Consider the following 19,078-nt stretch of genomic DNA (forward strand, 5'->3'; position numbering starts at 1 on the left):
TTCAGAGCCTTTACCAACCAAAGTAAGGGACACGCTTGTATGCCAACCTCAGGGAGAATGATTCAAGTATTAAAAGCTTAAACATGCAGAAGAATTTTTTAACATTCTTATTTATCAAAAGTCAAAGCTAAATTCTTATTGAAATATTCCCAAATAGAATTAACTTATTTCAGGCCTTAGATTTTAATAGGGCTGTAGCATTTTTTTAACATCATTATTCAACAATCCTGAGTTATCTTTACTAGGATTTCATATAGAAATCTTAGTGAATTTTCATTTCAGTTACCTTTCAGAAGCAGATCATCTAACAATAACAACAAAAGCAACCTGTAATCAAGGACAGGAGAAAAAATAATAACTGGTGACCTCTTTTCTGTATTTCACCCTTTAATAGCACAGCGGATTTAGATAACAGAACAGTGTTTTACTTTCAAAATGTAGGTCAGTATTTTGATTGCACCACAGAAGTGAATTGTTCAGACTTGAAGAAAGCAGAGCAATATTGACCCAAATCACTTCTCTGCATGGCCTTTTAGGGTTGAGCAATAATCTGATAATCCTGAGAACTTTTCCTTAGCAAGATAATTGTTTATTGGCAAGATTTTCCAGAAAGATATAAAGATGACGAACACTGATTTCAGGACCAAACCTGAAATGAACCCTTAACAAGAGGAAAACAAATCAGACACAGTCATCTCTCATCAAACATTTGCAATCACAGACAAAAAAAAAAAAAATTGAAGTTATGAATTTATCACACTTTCAGAAAAATTCAGTAGGTCAAGCAAACTCATGACTGTGTTAGTGGTACTCAAATATATTTCACTATCTTTTGAAAGCTGCTATAATATAACTAAAACATTACTGTTGGCTGCATTTAGGCTGATTAGATTGCCCCAGTTCATAGAGATTTAGAGCGGAGGAAACCTACTTACAAATAAAAGAAATAACCCATCTTTTCAAACCATTTTCATATGGTCGACACTCCTAACATTATTATTTCTTCGTATTATATATAATTTGAAAGTAACCATACATTAACCATTTTTCTAAAAAATCAAAAACAATAATAGAAAAATACATCACACTGTTAACAGCAATTTGGAGGAGAGAGGATAAAAAAATCAACTTTCAGCGTTGCAAAAGATTTAGCTAAATGAGTAAACCCACTTGTTAGGCACTGAATTGTGTCCCTCCCCTCTCCAAAATACATATGATGAAGCCCTAATCTCCCAGAGTGACTATATTTGGAGACAGGGCCTTTAATGAGTACTCAAGGTTAAGTTAGGTCATAAGGGTGGTATCCTAACCTGATAGAACCGGTATCCTTATGAGAAGAGGAAGAAACAGAGCTCTTTCTTTCTCCATGTGTGCACAGAAGGCAGGCCACAGGAGGGCACAGGGAAAAAAAGAAAAAAAAGAAAAAGAAAAAAGAAAAACTTGAGGAAGGATGGTGTATTGGACTGCTAGGGCTGCCATAACAAAATACCACATGCCGGGTGACCTTTTTTCTCAACACCTTATCAAGTAAAATATGGCAAAGAAACTGATCATATATCTTTGTTTCCTTGTATATTCCAACATTTCTAGGGGGGAACACTGAAGAATATTTAATGCCAAAAGGAGAAAAGGCTTTAATTGCCTAGCTTGTCATTAGTTATCATGCTAGACTTATATATTGAGAAGACACTAAATTATTTTAGATGAGCATTAATTAAAATAGCAAGTGCTACAACTTGGCCCAGAGGGGACAGGTGAAGTTAACTGAAAAACGGGTAGATTTGAAAGTACCATGTACAATTATTTCTCATGTTGTCTTCCTGCAGCATCAAAGAGAAAATCTTGCACAAGTCCTTGATATTTTTGCTCCCACTAGAACGAGAACCAGTGCCTCCTTGAGCTTCCAAACCCAGGAGGACTGGGGCACAGCAAGTCTGCAAAGTTAGGGTCAAGACTGACCCAGAAGGAGGTAGAGAAACAGGTCAGTTCGAAAATGTTTATCAAAGCCCAGACCAACTAGAGCAGTGGCCCCTCACCTACCACCATAGGTCACTCCTGCTGGGCCCTATTCCTGCTGCCCCTAAGACAGCCTCCGCCCTGGGAGCTCAGATTCTGATTTCAGGGGCTGAAGGGAAGGCTTTACTAAGGTCCCAGATGAGGAATACGTTGCCTCAAGGCAAATACTCCCCCTTCTTACCACTTACTCTAATGTTTGTCCTCTCCCAGGCTCACACATGATTTAAGAGTCTTAGAAAAGGACTCTGGAGCATGGAGACAAAAAAAAGAAAAAAAAAGAAAGAAAGAAAAAGAAAAGAGAGAGGGGAACAAAGCTTATTCTGTGAATTTTTCTAAAGTAACAACTGCTGGCCATTTGCATTTTGCTCTTCCCTGACATCACTTAAACCTTAACCATTTTTAAGCCAAACCATCCTCAGACATTAAAATACCAGAAAAGCATTTATCTCAAAGAAAAAGCATATAATACTAAATTTCATATTTTAAGGGCAGGGTTAAAGAAAATTATGCAAATAATGAGCCTATTTATATTTGAACAATGTATTGCGAAGATCAATAAGTTTTCAAAAGTGTTTTCACAGCTTCTGTTTTTTGTTGTTTTTTTTTTTTTTTTTTTTTTTGCTTCTGTTGTTTTCAACCAATTTCTGAGTTTCTGTGTCTGTGCCCTTCCCAAATCTAAAATAAGTTCCCGACCTTACATTACTTTCTATATCATGTGAGAACTTTGGGAGGCGTTAATAAAGTTCGGTGGTTAGAACTATTTAATCTGTAAATATGTATTATCCTAAGACACCACTAGATTTATTCTCATATATGGGGATCAGGGAAACAAATGAAAGAAATCCAATTATTTAAGACAGTAATCCCTTAACTCTAGGATTTTGTTTTAATTATAAAGAGTGTGTCTCATTAAAAACAAAACAAAGCTTTGTCCTTTAAGGGAGAAACCCCCGATTTCTCTTGTGAACATGCATGCGAGATTTCTTTAAAGAATGCAATCAACAAATTAATTTTGCTAGTCTTCCATTCCCAGTGATATAATTGACTTCTTAAAAAGAGCATCAAGGAAACAATCACGGGCCCACCTGTTCGTGACGTCACACCAGGCACCACATAACATGAATGCAAAGATGTGTAATTCGGTTTCCCCTCCTCCACCCCACCAGGATCCTACAGACCAAATTCCCTGCACTAAAAACTAACAACAACAAACGGTGGAGGCAGAAACAAGTATCTAAAGGAAAATCCCTCCAGAGTCTCTCTACTTCAAATAGGTTTCCAGATACACCCAGCACCTAAAAACTCTTCGTGAAGATCCCCTGTCCCTAAGGATCTTGCCCAGGGAAGGGGGTCAGAGGCCTGGAAGCCAGAACTGAAAGTCAAAGGTCTGCTCTACCGGAGGCGAGCAAAGATATGGGGGGACCTCCCTTCGTTCGTCTTACACCCACCAGACCCAGAGGTAAACGAAACCACTATTTGGGAGAATTATACTCCCCTTTGGGTCCAGGCCACTAACCCACTTAAATGGTTGAGTGTTGGGCCCAGGGGGTGGAGGGAAATCTGTCTTTCTCAAGGGACCTTGAGGCCCCTGCCTCTCCTATTTCAGGCCTAAAAGAAAGCTGCTTAGGCCCTCAACACAGCCTCGCTTGGCCCTACCACTGACACTGAAGCTTTCAGGAATGCTGTCTCCCCTCACAGAACCACGTTCTGGCGTGGAAGGCGCGCAGACGTCACAGAGGCCAAAGCGGAGCCACAGCAGGTCCAGCACCTCAGGTAACTGGCAAGGGCCTCCACTCAGTTTCAGCCAAGGGATGGCAAGTAGGGGACAGAAGGCTGTCCTAATGACATAAGTCACCCAAGGGACAGAGAGAGCCTAAGAGCAGCAAGAGTTACTGCATGAGCCCAGAGATGTAAATGAGAAGATGCTTAAAATCTGAAGGAGTCCAGCAGCTGATGCATGGAAAAGAGAAGAAAAGTAAGCTAGTCTAGTTCTTATCTGAACGACACCGATATATACTGTGAGGAGGACTATACCTCTTATGCACATTTGCTTTGTTGGGTTTAGATTTAGTATAAGACATGTAGGAAAGACGATTTTAGAGACAATGTCCTCTAATAAATGGGTTGGAAAAAATCTGTTTATACATTTCCCTCTGGAAAACATGGACCCCTATTGCTATTCAGAGACCGTTCTTTCATTTTGATGTTTTAAATACCATAAATATATAATCATACTGCTTTCTTTGAATCAACAGCTAGGTCTTAAAGAAAAGAAAAAAAAAGAACAAAGAGGAATGCAGAAAAGAAAATGCCAGACAATGGAAATGTGTGGTCGTTGTTTTATCAGAGTCACATCAAAGCGAGTAAAAGAAGACATTCCACCTAGAACATAATCAATGGTTTATGCTCTCTAGAAGTTTTTCCAGTACCCTCAAGCAAAAATATCATGACTTCATAGAAACTTTGCTTCCCTTTCCTTTGCCTGTCCTTCCAAACTCATCAAAGATACTAAGAAAGATTAGCAATCAGCCCAGGACACGAACGGCCCAATGATACCCCACAACTACAATACACTTTTTGTAAAACTCAAAGAGGGCTCTTTTGCATTTTAAAGTATCAACAGCAAAAAAGTTAAAAGAGCGATCATGAAAAGATATTTTAAAATAATGTGCACAGGCAGCTTCAGTTTCCTTCTGAGTTATGCCATAGATGTTATTAATTAATATCAACAGCATTAAAAAAAAAAAAACAGTGAGCCTACTCTAATGAAATACTGTAGATTCACATTAAAAAGTGACTGACAGGTCAAATCCTAAAAAAGAAACAGTAGATACCACCACAAAACTAGCAGATGTTTCTTGAGGTCATTTGTACAAAAACATAAGCATATGTTAAAGAAATCTGACACTATCATGGAATCAGTTGGTGTCTAAAATAATAGCAGCTCCTTATGGCAATATGGTAATATCCGTATCAAATGCACAACACATTATGTTGCAACAGTATGTGCAGACAAAAGAGCATCAGTGGCAGCAATAATGACCAGTACTTTCATTACAGTGAAAAAATAAAATTAGAGGGTTATAACCAGGGCATAGTATTGTTTAATGGTAAACTGAAGATGATGGACGGTGTGTTGAATTTTCAGAGTTTGCATTTAACTGATTTTCTTGAGACTCTTACAAAGGCAGAATGTTAGCCAAATAAGAACACTAAAGTTTTTATAGGCGCCTCTGACTCTGATTTCTTCAGGCTACTCAAGAATAATGGTGAAAATAGCTGTTGTTTTCCAAGCTAATGGTAATATTTGATGAGTTTAGGATATGAACATGTGTTCTTCAGTTCAAAATACATGGTTCAACTTGGTGCCCTATACTCAGTATTTAAGCAATTGGTAACTGCTAGGTCATTATTGTAATGGAAAGCTGCAAATAATGTAGTATTATCAGCTTTGACCCCCAAAATATACAGTGTACACAATGGACGCTAATTGTTATTGACTAAAGCCAAAGCCAAAAGGTATGCCATAACTTTGTATACGAATTGTTGGGATTCACGTCATACTGTAGGAAAGTTAAATTTGAAAAAGCTCTTAGAATTTCAATGCACATACTTTGCATCCAGTGCTTCTGCATGGAAGCAGCAATCTCTGGCATTCACCTAGTAAAGTGTTCAAGGATCAAGAAGATTTGGTAAAATTCAGTTCACCCATAAGATAATTCCATAACATGAAGCCCAGTAATAGAGTAAGTTTGGCCCCAGTGTAAGACATTCAAACAATCCGGGAAAAGGATAAATTTGTCTTTAATTCAGAAGCTATAATACAATTTTCCCCCCAAATATAAAAAATGCTAATTCTAAGAAATGGAAATATTTTTAGAAAAAAAATTCTACTTTTGAAATAAGATATTATAAATCAAATCCCATGACAAAAATATCTAGATGTCTTAGTTTACCCTAAGTATTTAAATAAAGTATCTAAAATAAGTGGGTTATGAACGGGACTTTAAAAATGCATTACAATCCAAGATTTTAACTGTAATAAGTGTCTATCTATATGATGAAAACAACAAAACATACACTATCTTCCCTTTACAGTTTCAATACATGAAAACATGCCACAAATAAGGAACCGTTATATGCCAACAGTTGCTTAATTTTATTGATTTTATTCTTTCTGCACAGATGGACATAGAAAGTACTTTGGATTATGTGTAACATTCAGTATACTTAAAAGTTTAATTTGGAGTATCTGTATCAGACAAAAATCCTCTGATTTTATGAAATGGATTTTTTTCCAGGTTTAAAATGATATATGAAAATTTATTTTCTATGGGATCCCTGGGTGGCGCAGCGGTTTGGCGCCTGCCTTTGGCCCAGGGCGCAATCCTGGAGACCCGGGATCGAATCCCACGTCAGGCTCCCGGTGCATGGAGCCTGCTTCTCCCTCTGCCTATGTCTCTGCCTCTCTCTCTCTCTCTCTCTCTCTCTCTCTGTGTGACTATTGTAAATAAATTTAAAAAAATTTTTTTTAATTTATTTTCTACATGCAAAAGTTGATGTGTTTAAAATAATTTCATTGGTTTTTAAAAATGTTAATAATACCAAAATATTATGGCTATACACTATACAAAGATCATAGCTTTATCTCCAATATTTAATGAGTAATGTTTCCTGAAAATAGCTTTGTTTTTTAAAGTAGCCTCAACCTAATAACAAACAGGACACAAGAGACAGCCCAAGGCTCACAAAAAACAGAGACCTGAAACTTTACAGGGTTCAGCTTACAGTCCTCCAGGAGCCATTTCTCCAGCTTATGCATTTTTCAAGCTTTCAATTTCCCTTCTGTTTGGACATTGTGCTAGTCACTGGCAATATTGGATGCATAGTACGATGCATTTCAAGTAAGATACTTTCTCATTTTGCTAATCTGAGAATTTTAGCAGTGTCCACTATCCATTCCATCACACATGTTAAAAACCTCATTGTTTTTTCCCCTTCCCTCAAGCCCCATATCCTCTAAATTCTATCTCTGACAATATCCCTTCATCTAGCCTCACCTCCCCAATCTCCCCGCCAACATACACTGTCTCCTGGAGCTCCTGGTATACCAGCCACTGAAATGGGCTCTTCAGTGCGGAGCCCATTTATAATCCATCCTGGTTCCATGAATGCCTTCTCAAAACCCAAAGTCACTTGCTTTAAAAAACAAATGCCTCCAGTTATAACTGACTTCCATGTGTGTTTATAATGCCCTGTAATACCTCAACTGCACATAAGACAGACCACTAGTAATTTTGCCAATAAGTCTCCCTACAGATTGTGAATACTTGGAAGCCAAAATTGTGTCAGATTATAGCATCTCTGTAGCCTATCAGAAAACCCAGCATGCTCGGTTAGGTGCTCCCTAATATTGGGAGAAATAAGCTAAAAGCATGAATGATTTAATGAGAAAAACAGAAATTAAAACTATGGGGAAATATAATTTCTCATCTATCAGGTAGGTTTTTCAAAACTTTGGCAATATACTCTTTGGAAGAAACTTCACAGAAACAGGTGTCCTCATACAATGATAAAAAGGCCAAATAGTATAGTGTTCACAAGGTGACTTGGAAATATTGAGCAAAACTATACAGGCAGGCAGGGAGTACATGGGTAATCTTTGCACCTTCTGCTTAATTTTCCTATGAACCTAGAACTGCTCTAAAACCTAAAATCTATTTAAAAATTAAATAGGTATTTATTCTTTGAGTCAACAATCCGACTTCCAGGAATCTACTCCAAAAATATACTGGAAAAAAAATACAAAAGGACATGTAAGGTTTTCCATTACAATACTATTTCCAGTAGCAAAAATGACTAGAAATAACCCAAATCCTTCAATGGAGAGTTGGTTCAATAAACTACAGTACAGAGTAGCTTACTGTGTAGATAGAAAAGCAAATGCGGACTTTCACTACAGCATGTTATGTCAAGTATATTATTAAAAAAAATAAATGTGGGAAAAATATGGCACGCTACCATGAATTTAAGAAGGTAGGTAGGGGCTGGGTAAGGAGAATATATATACACATAAGCAAACATGTACACACACATGTTCACTTATATTTACAAATGAATAAATGAAAGACAATCTTACCTATGATAGGAAGGGAAAAAACGTGTAGAAAGGATACAGACAGAAAGTTACGCTTTTCAGAATATAGTTTAGCAGGTCTGACTCTGGAACCTTATAAATATCCTTACATAATTATCAAATAAAATTGGACTTTTAAAAATTCCCAAAATCAAAAACAAAATGAAACAGATAATTCTGTGTATTGAGTTGAGGATATGACATCAGAGATAGGAATGATTTTAAGCGTCTTTAAAACACAGTAATTTGACTGACTACACAGGGCATATACCCTGGGTGGTGTGCACTCTGATGGCAACAACAAAAAGTTACAGAATGATCTTAAGGGGCTTTCAGAAATTACACCACTGATGGCAGCACTGGTGTTGTTATTCTGTGATTTACAGGTGTTATAAGATAAAGTCACTGAGCAATGATATTGTTGCGGTTAAAAAAAAAAATCAGGATTTTAAGAAGAGCAGAAAAGAGGTAAAGTAAAAACCTTTTAGTCCTAAACTTAAACTGGAAGTATCAGCATAATTCCATGACGCATTTTCTTTTTAGAAGAAAAAATACACACTTCCCAGCTCGGTTTAAAAAACAAACTGTAAAACGGAAGGAAATACCGGGGCTCAATTTGTGGCCTCTAAACACCACTACCCAACAAAAGGAACGAAAGCTTCCTTGATGGCAGCTGGATGCAATGCCTGAGGCGTGACATGTTCAAGATGAGCCTGGAATATCTTGCAATTCCAGAAAGCAAGGAAACTATGGGAGATAGCTGAGGGAATGTCGAAAGGACTTGGAAGTCAACTTGGAGGGGTTCCCAATCATGAACATTGCCAGAGTAGGAGAGTTTGAGAATTAGTAAGAAATCGGCATTGCTGTAAATTGAAACCCATTTCATATGAAGTTAGTTGTTGGTCCCTTCAGGATCTACCTCAATGTCATCAGTGAGGTCACATCATTCCCATGACTAAACACAGTTGAGGTTTGGCCATTGCTGCCCAAGGGGGACTCCTAATGAGCAATCTTTTCCCCCCATACACCCCCAAATCTCACCCTAGGTAAGCAAAGACTTGACCAGATATGCATCATGGGCTGAGGCTCCCCCGTCCCCACCTGTCTTATTCCCCCTTTTACAGGTGTCAGATTGGCCTCACAGTCACTAGGGTATCCCTCCTTATCTGTCTCCCTCTACTTTTACCTTTCAGACACCTGCACACCCCTCCCCCACCCAGGAAACTTCTCATATTCCTATGGGAAACTACAGGGCGGACAATTCAGTTTGTTCAGGAAAAACAACCAACCTGCCAGGAAAAAGAACGAGGAATCTGTGGATTAAAAGATATTAAAGACCCAGCAACCAACTGCAAAACCAACCTCATTACCGTTGATTCCTATTTAGAGAGAAACACTCAGGAGACTATGAACACTGCCTGGATATTTGAGGATATAGGGTGTCGTTTTAACTAGGAAGCCTGGTTTTGTGATCATATTGTGCCTATTTTTTAAATCCTTACCTCCTAGAGATACATGCTGAAATGTTTATAGATGCAATTTATGAGGTCTAGGAATTGCTTCCAACTATTCCAGAGAAATAAGGGAAAGAGCCAGAGCATAAATGAAACAAGGCTGAGTTTAAACAATTTCAAGGCCAACGTGTTACAGAGAGCCTCACCCTTCCCTGGGTTGTATATGGAGGCTTCTATTAGGCTTCGTACATTTGGCTATGTTGCAAGTTTTCCATACTGAAAACAGTTTTTTAAAAAAAAAAAACTTCAAAAATTCCTTTGTCTCTCTTTTAGCCTGGACTGAGAAACGGAAGTACCCAGAGAAGAATAATGTGATCTCCATGGTAGAGGGGTCTTAAAGGCCTGGAAAAGTCCAATGAAACTGTTCTATTAGAGGTTTTGGTTTGACCCATTATGCTCGCTTGCTCACTCGCTCACGAGAGAGACTCTTAGGGGAAATTCCTTCTTGCTGGATCCAAGAAGCACCAGAACCTCATGGGCACAGTATGGGCTCGCCGGTCGGAATGCTTGGCTTTGAACTCCACGGTTAGTATGACCTTGGACGAGTTACTTAACATCTCTGAGCCCGAGGGATAAAAATCCTACCTAGACTACATAATCTCACTGGGAAGATTAAACAAGATAAGATACTTGGCACAGGTCTTGGCAGAGCAAACATCCATCAACGTTCTCTGTTTCCAAACACTGGACGCTGTTGTGTGGCAGTAGTTTCTAGAACACTGTTTCTGATTAAAATCCTGGAATATACATAGGAATTCCCTGATGCCAGCTGGTATATTATTGTAGACTTATCTTTAGGCTTACCATAAGTGCATAGCAGTATGCCAGTTTTTTATTAATTTATTAATTAATTAATTTATTTATTTATTTTTGGTATGCATACCTGCCTGCCTCTCTGCCTCTTGATTCAGCCATTGATCAGAACCTGACATCAGCTCCTGGTTCACGTGCCAAAAGTTAGCATAAGATTTAATACCCTTCAAACTCCATCTATCTCTCTTTTCTTTTGCCTCTTTCATCACATACTGCTTTTGGAAAACTTCAGAGCCTGGGAAGAGCCACGGCCACTAAGAATTCCCTCCTTTCCCTCATACTACACACACAACCAGATAGCACTCGTCCAGCAGGTACTACCAGTTGTTCCAAAACGTGGGCAGGATACAGTCACATGGGAGACTTCTAGAAGCCCACGTTGAGGACCGATGTTTGTAGGTTTGTCGATATTTTAAACGTAATTGAATGACCTAGTCAAGAAACAGACTCTGCAGGATAGGCCCTGAGGTTCAGGACGAGTGCAGCAGTACCGAGATCCCAGTGCAGTAGGTCCATCACATCCCCACTCCTTTAACCAAGGATGGCCCATTTTTTCCCAAAATACAGAGGACACAAAAATGTCCAGCCCAGGCAAGGACATCCTCCCGTGCATCCAGCCTACCCGTCAATCCCATTATCTACTACGTGGCCCTGCGATCCTTTAGCTTCATGTTTAGACTTCTGCATTTCGCTTCAGGTCCTCCTGCTTCCAGCTGGATCAACCCCTCTGCTTTCCTGACCTTGATCCAAACGCTGAACTCTCAGTTTTTTAAGTCCCTTGGCTTCAGCGTAAGCACCGTTCCCCACTTCTAGAAAGATATTTATGTGCCCGTTCTAGGTCCAAAGATCCCCCTGTGGGGGAGAGGGCAAAAGAATGGGGGGGACATAAAAGTAGATCAAGTTTTTAAGAGTACTTGCCCTCAGATGGTGCCACATGTTTGAGGAACAACAGTAATATGCAGACTCTTAGGGAGCTGGGGTACACAGGCTAGACCACTTGGCCCATATACACTATGTCTATAGTAAGAAACCGATTAAGTCCGCTAAATCTCAATTCAAGTACATCACAACAACCATGAGCAACAATACAGTAATTTTTACAAAAAAGACTTCAACTGAACTATTTATCAGCCACTTAGTTTGTAATTACAAGAGCTTTTGGGGGGGGGGATTCACAAAATATGTTAAAGGACTTTGCCATCTCTACACTCGGTGGCTTTGTCTTTAAATTGGTAGCGCAGGTTGTAGGACCGTATCACTTAAAATTACATTGCGATTTGAAAACTGTACCTTCCTATAGAAATAAATATTAAAAACGACACCCAGGAACACAGGAAATTAACAACTGCAACTCTGGATGCATTAGAGAGTCTTAGCCGCTGTGATCACCACTAGCCATGTGCGGCTACTCAATTCAAATAAAATTAAAAATTCAGTTACTCAGCCACACTAGCCACATTTCAGGTGGAACAACAGTACTGGGCGGTTCAGATACTGAACATCCCGTCACCCCAGAAAGGACAAGCCAAGAGTCATCTCTAGAGATTCACTCTACATTTGTTCTTCTGTGCGGACCGATTTACTTTATTTAACAAGAAGCTTTTATACAACAGGACTATTTAAGATCTACATACTAGGCTAACAGATCTTTCCAAGACTTTTAAAAACTTCATAAGCAGCACACGCAGTTCCTTGGCGACCTTGATTTTTTCATACCCATCTTTTTAAAAAAATTCCTTCAAATTTTACATCTTAGGAACAGCCTGACAATTTTTTTAAAAGAAGTATTTTCTTAACATGTAGACTGATAAATCAAAGCAGGTTTTACTGAGTAATTAATCCTTCAATAATTCACGTAACAGGTCATTTTGGGGTTTAACCCCTGCTTCCATTATTTCTGACCACAAGGTCCACCGACAGATGTCTCACTTTGGATGTACACAAGACTGGGATCTGTTTCACGTACATCTGTTCCCCAACAGCTTAGGCAGATTAATACTCAGAATGCACCCAGCTCTGCTAAGTCCCAAACGACCATTAACTCTTGTTGTTTTGAAATTATTTTTTTTCTCATGTTCACATTTTTCCACATTACCTCTCACACTGGTAAGTCTCGAGCAAATGTTTATATGTGTAAAGTGGATCATTTTAACACTCATAAAAGAAACACTTCCCAGACTTTATGGTGAAGCCCAGCGCTCTAACGCTTTCTGGTAACTGCTCTAATTCAACTCAGCTCCGAGTTGGGGGTAGGAACAACCCCTTTGGTAAAACAAATCATGAAATTATGTAACCTGAAGTAGTTAAGTCCATGAAAAATAAGGAATTTTAAGTTGTAACATATGAAACTCATTTTTCTTAGTATTTAAAACATAATATTCAGGTACTACTCAGACACATTATAAAATCCTTGCCCTGAAATTTGCTTAAAAGTTATAGTAAATGAAATCAAGGATAAGCTCGTCCTTTTGTCCATCATAAAAATGGGATGACTAGACTTGACCAACAATATTCCATCAGAAAATGGTTTCTTCTTCTCCAAAGACAAGCCTGGTGCTGAGAGGACTGTCCACTATGTCCTGAAGCTGGTGAAGGGCAGGAAGGGGCCTGTATTTCCCATGTGTTTCTTATTAGAAATCCGTTAGGGCTGAGCAGGTCCTGCTATAAAGGACACACACACACCAGTCGGTTGACCCCACCGATCATTCAAACCTGAGACTTATTTATGATGTCCTAATACCCAAAGTCTATGACAATGGGTATGTTCTTGAAAAAAGCAACTTCGGAGTTGGTGGGTTTTGACAATTACATACAGTTGACCCTTGAACAATGCAGGGTTTGGGGGGTACTGACCCACGTGCACTCAAAAATCCACATATAATTCTTGACTCGCCTAAAACTTAATAGTCTACTGTTGACCAGAAGTCTTACCAATAACATGAGTAGCCAATTAACTACTTAATTACTCTCGTGGACTAGGGAACCTATGATAAGATCCCATCCTGTTTTTCATACCTCAAGGTGCTATTCATTAGTAAACGGTGATGATTCCCGTGTGCAATGGCAGAGAGAGATTTGGGGGCATTTGGTATTCCTGTCATAGAAATTCCAAAATTGATCATTCTTAAGTGTATTAGAATTTGAGCTTAATACAGCCTAATCCTACCCATTACTAACTCTCCACACCAGTAGCTTTTCCTTTATGGTAAAATATTATCCAGCCAGTCACGAGGTACAGTAAGCAGATCCTGCCTTGGGAATACACAAAAATGCTTCTATCTTCTGCTTTCACTGAACATCTCAAGTAGAAGCTTACTACATGCTAAGCAAGCACGCCGGGGAGTCTGTCCTTGGCGGAGATCAACGCAGAGAGGCAATCGGTGATGCTTTCAAAAACACTGAATCTATCTGAGTCAGTAACAGCACAAGTGAAGGGCTAAGACATCTGCCCATGCCCCCTTCCCTGTGCACCCTTCATTTCCGACACCCTCCACCCTAGTTCCAGGCACTGTGTTGTGGGCTACCCACACTGGGGCACTACGCTCAGTTGGCTTTGCCTAGACAGGGTCCCCTGACCCAGACTTGTCTGGCCTCAAAGAACTCACCTGATCCCACTCCCCCTTTCTTCGGGATTTTGCTCCTTTCTAGATCACAGCTAACTGGGTAATTACTTTATAGTCACATGAGTAAACTCAGGATTCCACAAGTAAAATGGCCAGATTTTAAAATTCCAATAGAAAGATCACTAGGTGACATCGCAGACAATAAACAACATGTTCTGAACAGATGATGCCCTTTCATGCACGTATTTTACATCATAATGGTAGCATCCTGGTCACTCCATGCCCAGGTCAGTGCTTACCACCCTGCGGCTGAGCAAGATGGAACCTCTGGTCAAGACACCCAACGTGGAGAAGTAGGCCAACGTTAGTATAAGAATTTTTTTTTTTATAGAAGAGTTCCGGGATCCCTGGGTGGCGCAGCGGTTTGGCGCCTGCCTTTGGCCCAGGGCGCGATCCTGGAGACCCAGGATCGAATCCCACATCAGGCTCCCGGTGCATGGAGCCTGCTTCTCCCTCTGCCTCTGCCTCTCTCTCTCTCTCTGTGACTATCATAAATAAATAAAAATTTAAAAAAAATTATAGAAGAGTTCCGATACTTTTCACAAAAAATGGAGGGGATACTCCTGCAGGTGATGAAACCTCACTATTAAGTAGCAGTTTACTAAAGAGTACAATGCAATAAGCAAAACTAAAGTTCGTGAGACCAGTTAACAAATTCACTCAACAACTATGTGTCAGGCACTCCTCAGGATACTGACAGTAAACAAGACAGAGATGCTCTGAACACCCTTTTCCCCCCATCTAGATCTAGTCTGAGTTACACATCAGCTTCCCTGCTTCTCAGGCCTCCAGATTTGGTCTCAATAATACCACGGGCCTTCTTTGTTCTCTAGCTTGCAGATGACATCCAGTGGCACAGCTCAGCCTCCATAATCCCACAGATCTCCTCAAATATATAGCCAAAGTTCTGTTTCTCTGGAAAACCTGAAACACACATTATTATAAATTTGTCAAAACCCATAGAATGTACAACATCATCAAGAGTGAAATCTAAACTCTGGACTCTGGGTGATGACGTGTCCATGCAGGTTCATGAACTGTAACAAACGTACCACTCCGGTGAGGAATGTTGGTAACAGGGGAGGCTGTGCCCGTATAGGGGGTAGGGGGCATCGGGAAGTCTCTATACCTTTTGCTCAATTTTTCAGTGAACCTCAAATCGCTCTAAAAAAATAAAATCTACTTTTAAAAGCTACTAAGGAAGGCACTCTGGGGTTTAAAAACTGAGCGGTCTTGGATGACTGGGTGGCTCAGGGTGTGGTCCCAGGGTCACGGGATCTAGGCCTGCATTGAGCTCCCTCCAGGGAACCTGCTTCTCCCTCCACCTAGGTCTCTGCCTCTCTCATGAATAAATAAAATCTTAAAAAGAAAACTGAGTAGTCTTGCAAACATTCCTGTGTATGATCTAATAATGCCCAGTGACCTCACCCCATCCCACCCCACCCTTTCCTGAAAGAGCCAGGCCCTGGCCAGGGAGCAATGGACACGGTCTCGCCCACCACCTCCTTCCACAGCACCTCTCCCCACAGATGGTAACTGATAGAGCTCTTCCTCTACTATCGGGACCGATTTCCTGGCTCTTTCAGCATTCACAGCTAAACTAACTCCACACCAGAGATTATTTCCCACTGTTACACTTGTCTCCTAACACCTTTCCTTCTCCCACTCAGTTTACTAAGCAAAGTATCTGTTTCTTCTATAAACAGAAGTTTTTAGGAAACAGCGAGGACTCTGTACTTCAATTTTAAGGGCCTGAAGCTGTTTGCACACTAGTGTTAAGAAAAAAGTAACAAAAAAAAAAAAAAAGCAACACACCTAGATGAAAGAAAAACAACTGGCTTTGGAGCAAAATTAAAAAAAAAAAAAAACTTTCAGCTTTTATAGTCTTTAAATTCTACTTCCAGGAACACAGGTAAGCCTACCTTTCCTCTATCACCACTCCATTTAAGACATTTTCCTTTCTGATTTCATGATTTACCTTTTCGTGCACTGGCCCTGCAACACCACCTTGTATGACCTCTCACTGAGCAAGATCTCACTTCAATTCTGTAGAATTTCGCCTTCATTGTCAGGTTAAGTGGACTCTTAGGCTAAGCCGAGCTCTGGGGAACTTACACACCTCGACATCCTCCCAAACTCAAACGGACTTAAAACCAGAATTCTATGTCCATATCCCTCGCTCTTGATAGGGATTGCATTAAACGTGTAAATTGCCCTGGGTAACACTGACATTTTCACAATATTAATTCTGCCAATCCACGAGCATGGAATATTTTTCCATCTCTTTGTGCCTTCCTCAATTTCTTTCAGGAGTATTCTATAGTTTTTAGGGTATAGATCCTTTACCTCTTTGGTCAGCTTTATTCCTAGGTATCTTATGCTTTGGGGTGCAATTGTAAATAGGATTGACTCCTTCATTTCTCTTTCTTCAGTCTCATTGTTAGTGTATAGAAATGCCACTGACTTCTGGGCATTGATTTTGTATCCTGCCACGCTGCCAAATTGCTGTATGAGTTCTAGCAATCTTGGGGTGGAGGCTTTTGGGTTTTCTATGTAGAGTATCATGTCATCGGCCAAGAGGGAGAGCTTGACTTCTTCTTTGCCAATTCGAATGCCTTTAATGCAGAGAAAGCGTTTGACAAAATAGAGCATCCATTCCTGATCAAAACTCTTGAGAGTGTAGGGATAGAGGGAACATTCCTCAGCATCTTAAAAGCCACCTAGGGATAGAGGGAACATTCCTCAGCATCTTAAAAGCCACCTACGAAAAGCCCACAGCAAATGTCATTCTCAATGGGGGAGCACTGGGAGCCTTTCCCCTAAGATCAGGAAGGAGACCGGGATGTCCACCCCCACCGCTGCCATTCAACCTACCTCAGCAGTCAGATACCGTCACTCTTAACGTAGGGCTTCAATAAAACAGCCCACCTGGGTCTTCAGAACACCCGAAAACATTTTATTTTTTTATTTTTTTTTAATTTTTATTTATTTATGATAGTCACAGTGTGAGAGAGAGAGAGAGGCAGAGACACAGGCAGAGGGAGAAGCAGGCTCCATGCACCGGGAGCCCGACGTGGGATTCGATCCCGGGTCTCCAGGATCGCGCCCTGGGCCAAAGGCAGGCGCCAAACCACTGCGCCACCCAGGGATCCCCCGAGAACATTTTAAATTAAGCTGCGTGTGAGCAAGGACCGTGGGCCCGGCAGAGAACTCACCAGGCGGGGCGCGGGGGGGGCGGGGGGGCTCGGCTGCGCTTTGCAAAGAAACTTTAAAGCAGAAACAGGTTTCCGCGATGCGGGGAGCGCGGGGTGCCTGGGGCCCAGCCCGGGGAGGCCCCTGTTTGTTTTAATCTTCTTAAGTGGGTTTTCAGCCGGGACAAGCGGCGCCCCCGCCCCGAGGGTTTTCCCGGAAACCGTCTCTAAGACTCGAAATAGTCGTGTCGTGAAGGCGGTGCCGCGACCTCCCCAAGCGCGCCCGGCCCTGGGCTCGGGGTAACCGGACGGACGCGCAGCTCCGGGACCGCGCCGGGGAGGGGAGGGAGGGAGGGAGGGGAGGGGAGGGGGGGAGGGGAGGGGAGGGCCGCGGGGGGGCGGGGGCTGGGTCCGACCCGGGCGCGCCCTCGGCGGGGAGGGGGGGGGGCGGCCCTCCCGGAGGCCAGGCCCGAAGTGCGCGAGTTTGGAAGAGCCCCCCCCCACCCCGCCCCGGGGCCCAGGTCTTTGTTTTCTGGGTCGCAACACCGCAGCTGAGTGAGACTTCGCCGCAGGGAACGGCCGGGGGTGGGGGGGCAGGGGGTACGGAGCTCGGGGCCCGAGCCAGAGGGGGTGCTGTGGGGGGGAGCGCGGGGTGGGTGCGGGGAGGAGCCTGGGGGGCCGGCGCAGGGGGCGGGGGGGAGAGCGCGGGGGAGGAGCCGGGGCGCAGGGTGCGGGGAGCGCGGGGTGCGGGGGGGAGCGGGGGGGGGGCGGGGAGCCGGGGCGCAGGGTGCGGGGAGGTGCCCGGGGAGCGCAAGGTGCAGGAGGGAGCGGGGGGGGGGGCGGGGAGCCGGGGTGCAGGGGGCGGGGAGGAGTGTGGGGAGGAGCCCGGGGAGCGCGGGGTGCGGGAGGGAGCGGGGGGGGCGGGGAGCCGGGGTGCAGGGGGCGGGGAGGAGTGTGGGGAGGAGCCCGGGGAGCGCGGGGTGCGGGAGGGAGCGGGGGGGGCGGGGAGCCGGGGTGCAGGGGGCGGGGAGGAGTGTGGGGAGGAGCCCGGGGAGCGCGGGGTGCAGGAGGAAGCGCGGCTGGGGGGAGGCGGGAGGTGCCCGGGGAGCGCAAGGTGCGGGAGGGAGCGCGGGGTGGGGCGGGAGGGAGCCGGGGCGCAGGGGGGGAGCCGGGAGCACTGACCCGCGGGGCGCTCGGGGACGATGGGCCGCCACCTCAGGGCGCGCTCGCTCAGCACCACGTCGCAGCTGCTCCGCCGGATCTCGAAGATGCCCCGAAGCAGGGTCTGCGCGGCCGCCGCGGGGGGCTGTGACTGGGACGCCCCCGCCGCCGGCGCCGGGGCCGCTGCTTCCTCCGGGCCGCCCTCCAGGGCGCTCACCCGGCCGCCGCGCCTCCCCCGGGGCATGGCCGACGCGCAGGCGGGGCGGGAGCCGGGGGTCTGCGGAGGCCTCGCGGCGGAGGTGGAGGCCGCGCTCCCGCGGCCCGGGCGGCGTCGGCGCTGCCACGGCAACGGCGCGGGGCGGGCCCGGGGGAGGAGGCGGGGCGCGCACCTGGGCCCGCGGGCGGCCTCGCCCCGCGCCCCGCCCCCCTGGACCCCGCGCTCCGCCCCCCAGGGCCCCCGCGCCCCGCCCCCTGGACCCCGCGCCCCGCCCCCCAGGGCCCTGCGCCCCGCCCCCCAGGTCCCCCGCGCCCCGCCCCCTGGACCCTGCGCCCCGCCCCCCAGGACCCTGCGCCCCGCCCCCCAGGGCCCCCCGCGCCCCGCCCCCTGGACCCTGCGCCCCGCCC

The 19,078-nt window shown here is 43.9% G+C and overlaps 1 protein-coding gene across 2 annotated transcripts in view; it reads right to left on the minus strand.

Annotated features, from left to right (window-relative positions):
• The window catches only part of CERKL (ceramide kinase like), a 109,965-nt gene extending 91,187 nt beyond the window's left edge, over positions 1 to 18,778 (minus strand). For both annotated transcript variants that reach the window (XM_041722932.1, XM_041722931.1), the window contains exon 1: positions 18,476 to 18,778. In XM_041722932.1, coding sequence (XP_041578866.1) covers positions 18,476 to 18,698 — 223 coding nt within the window. In that variant the 5' untranslated portion in view covers positions 18,699 to 18,778. The remainder of the gene's footprint in view (positions 1 to 18,475) is intronic.
• Between the last annotated feature and the right edge of the window lie 300 nt (positions 18,779 to 19,078).

This window comes from Vulpes lagopus, chromosome 11 (genome assembly GCF_018345385.1).
Source record: "Vulpes lagopus strain Blue_001 chromosome 11, ASM1834538v1, whole genome shotgun sequence".
NCBI lineage: Eukaryota > Metazoa > Chordata > Mammalia > Carnivora > Canidae > Vulpes > Vulpes lagopus.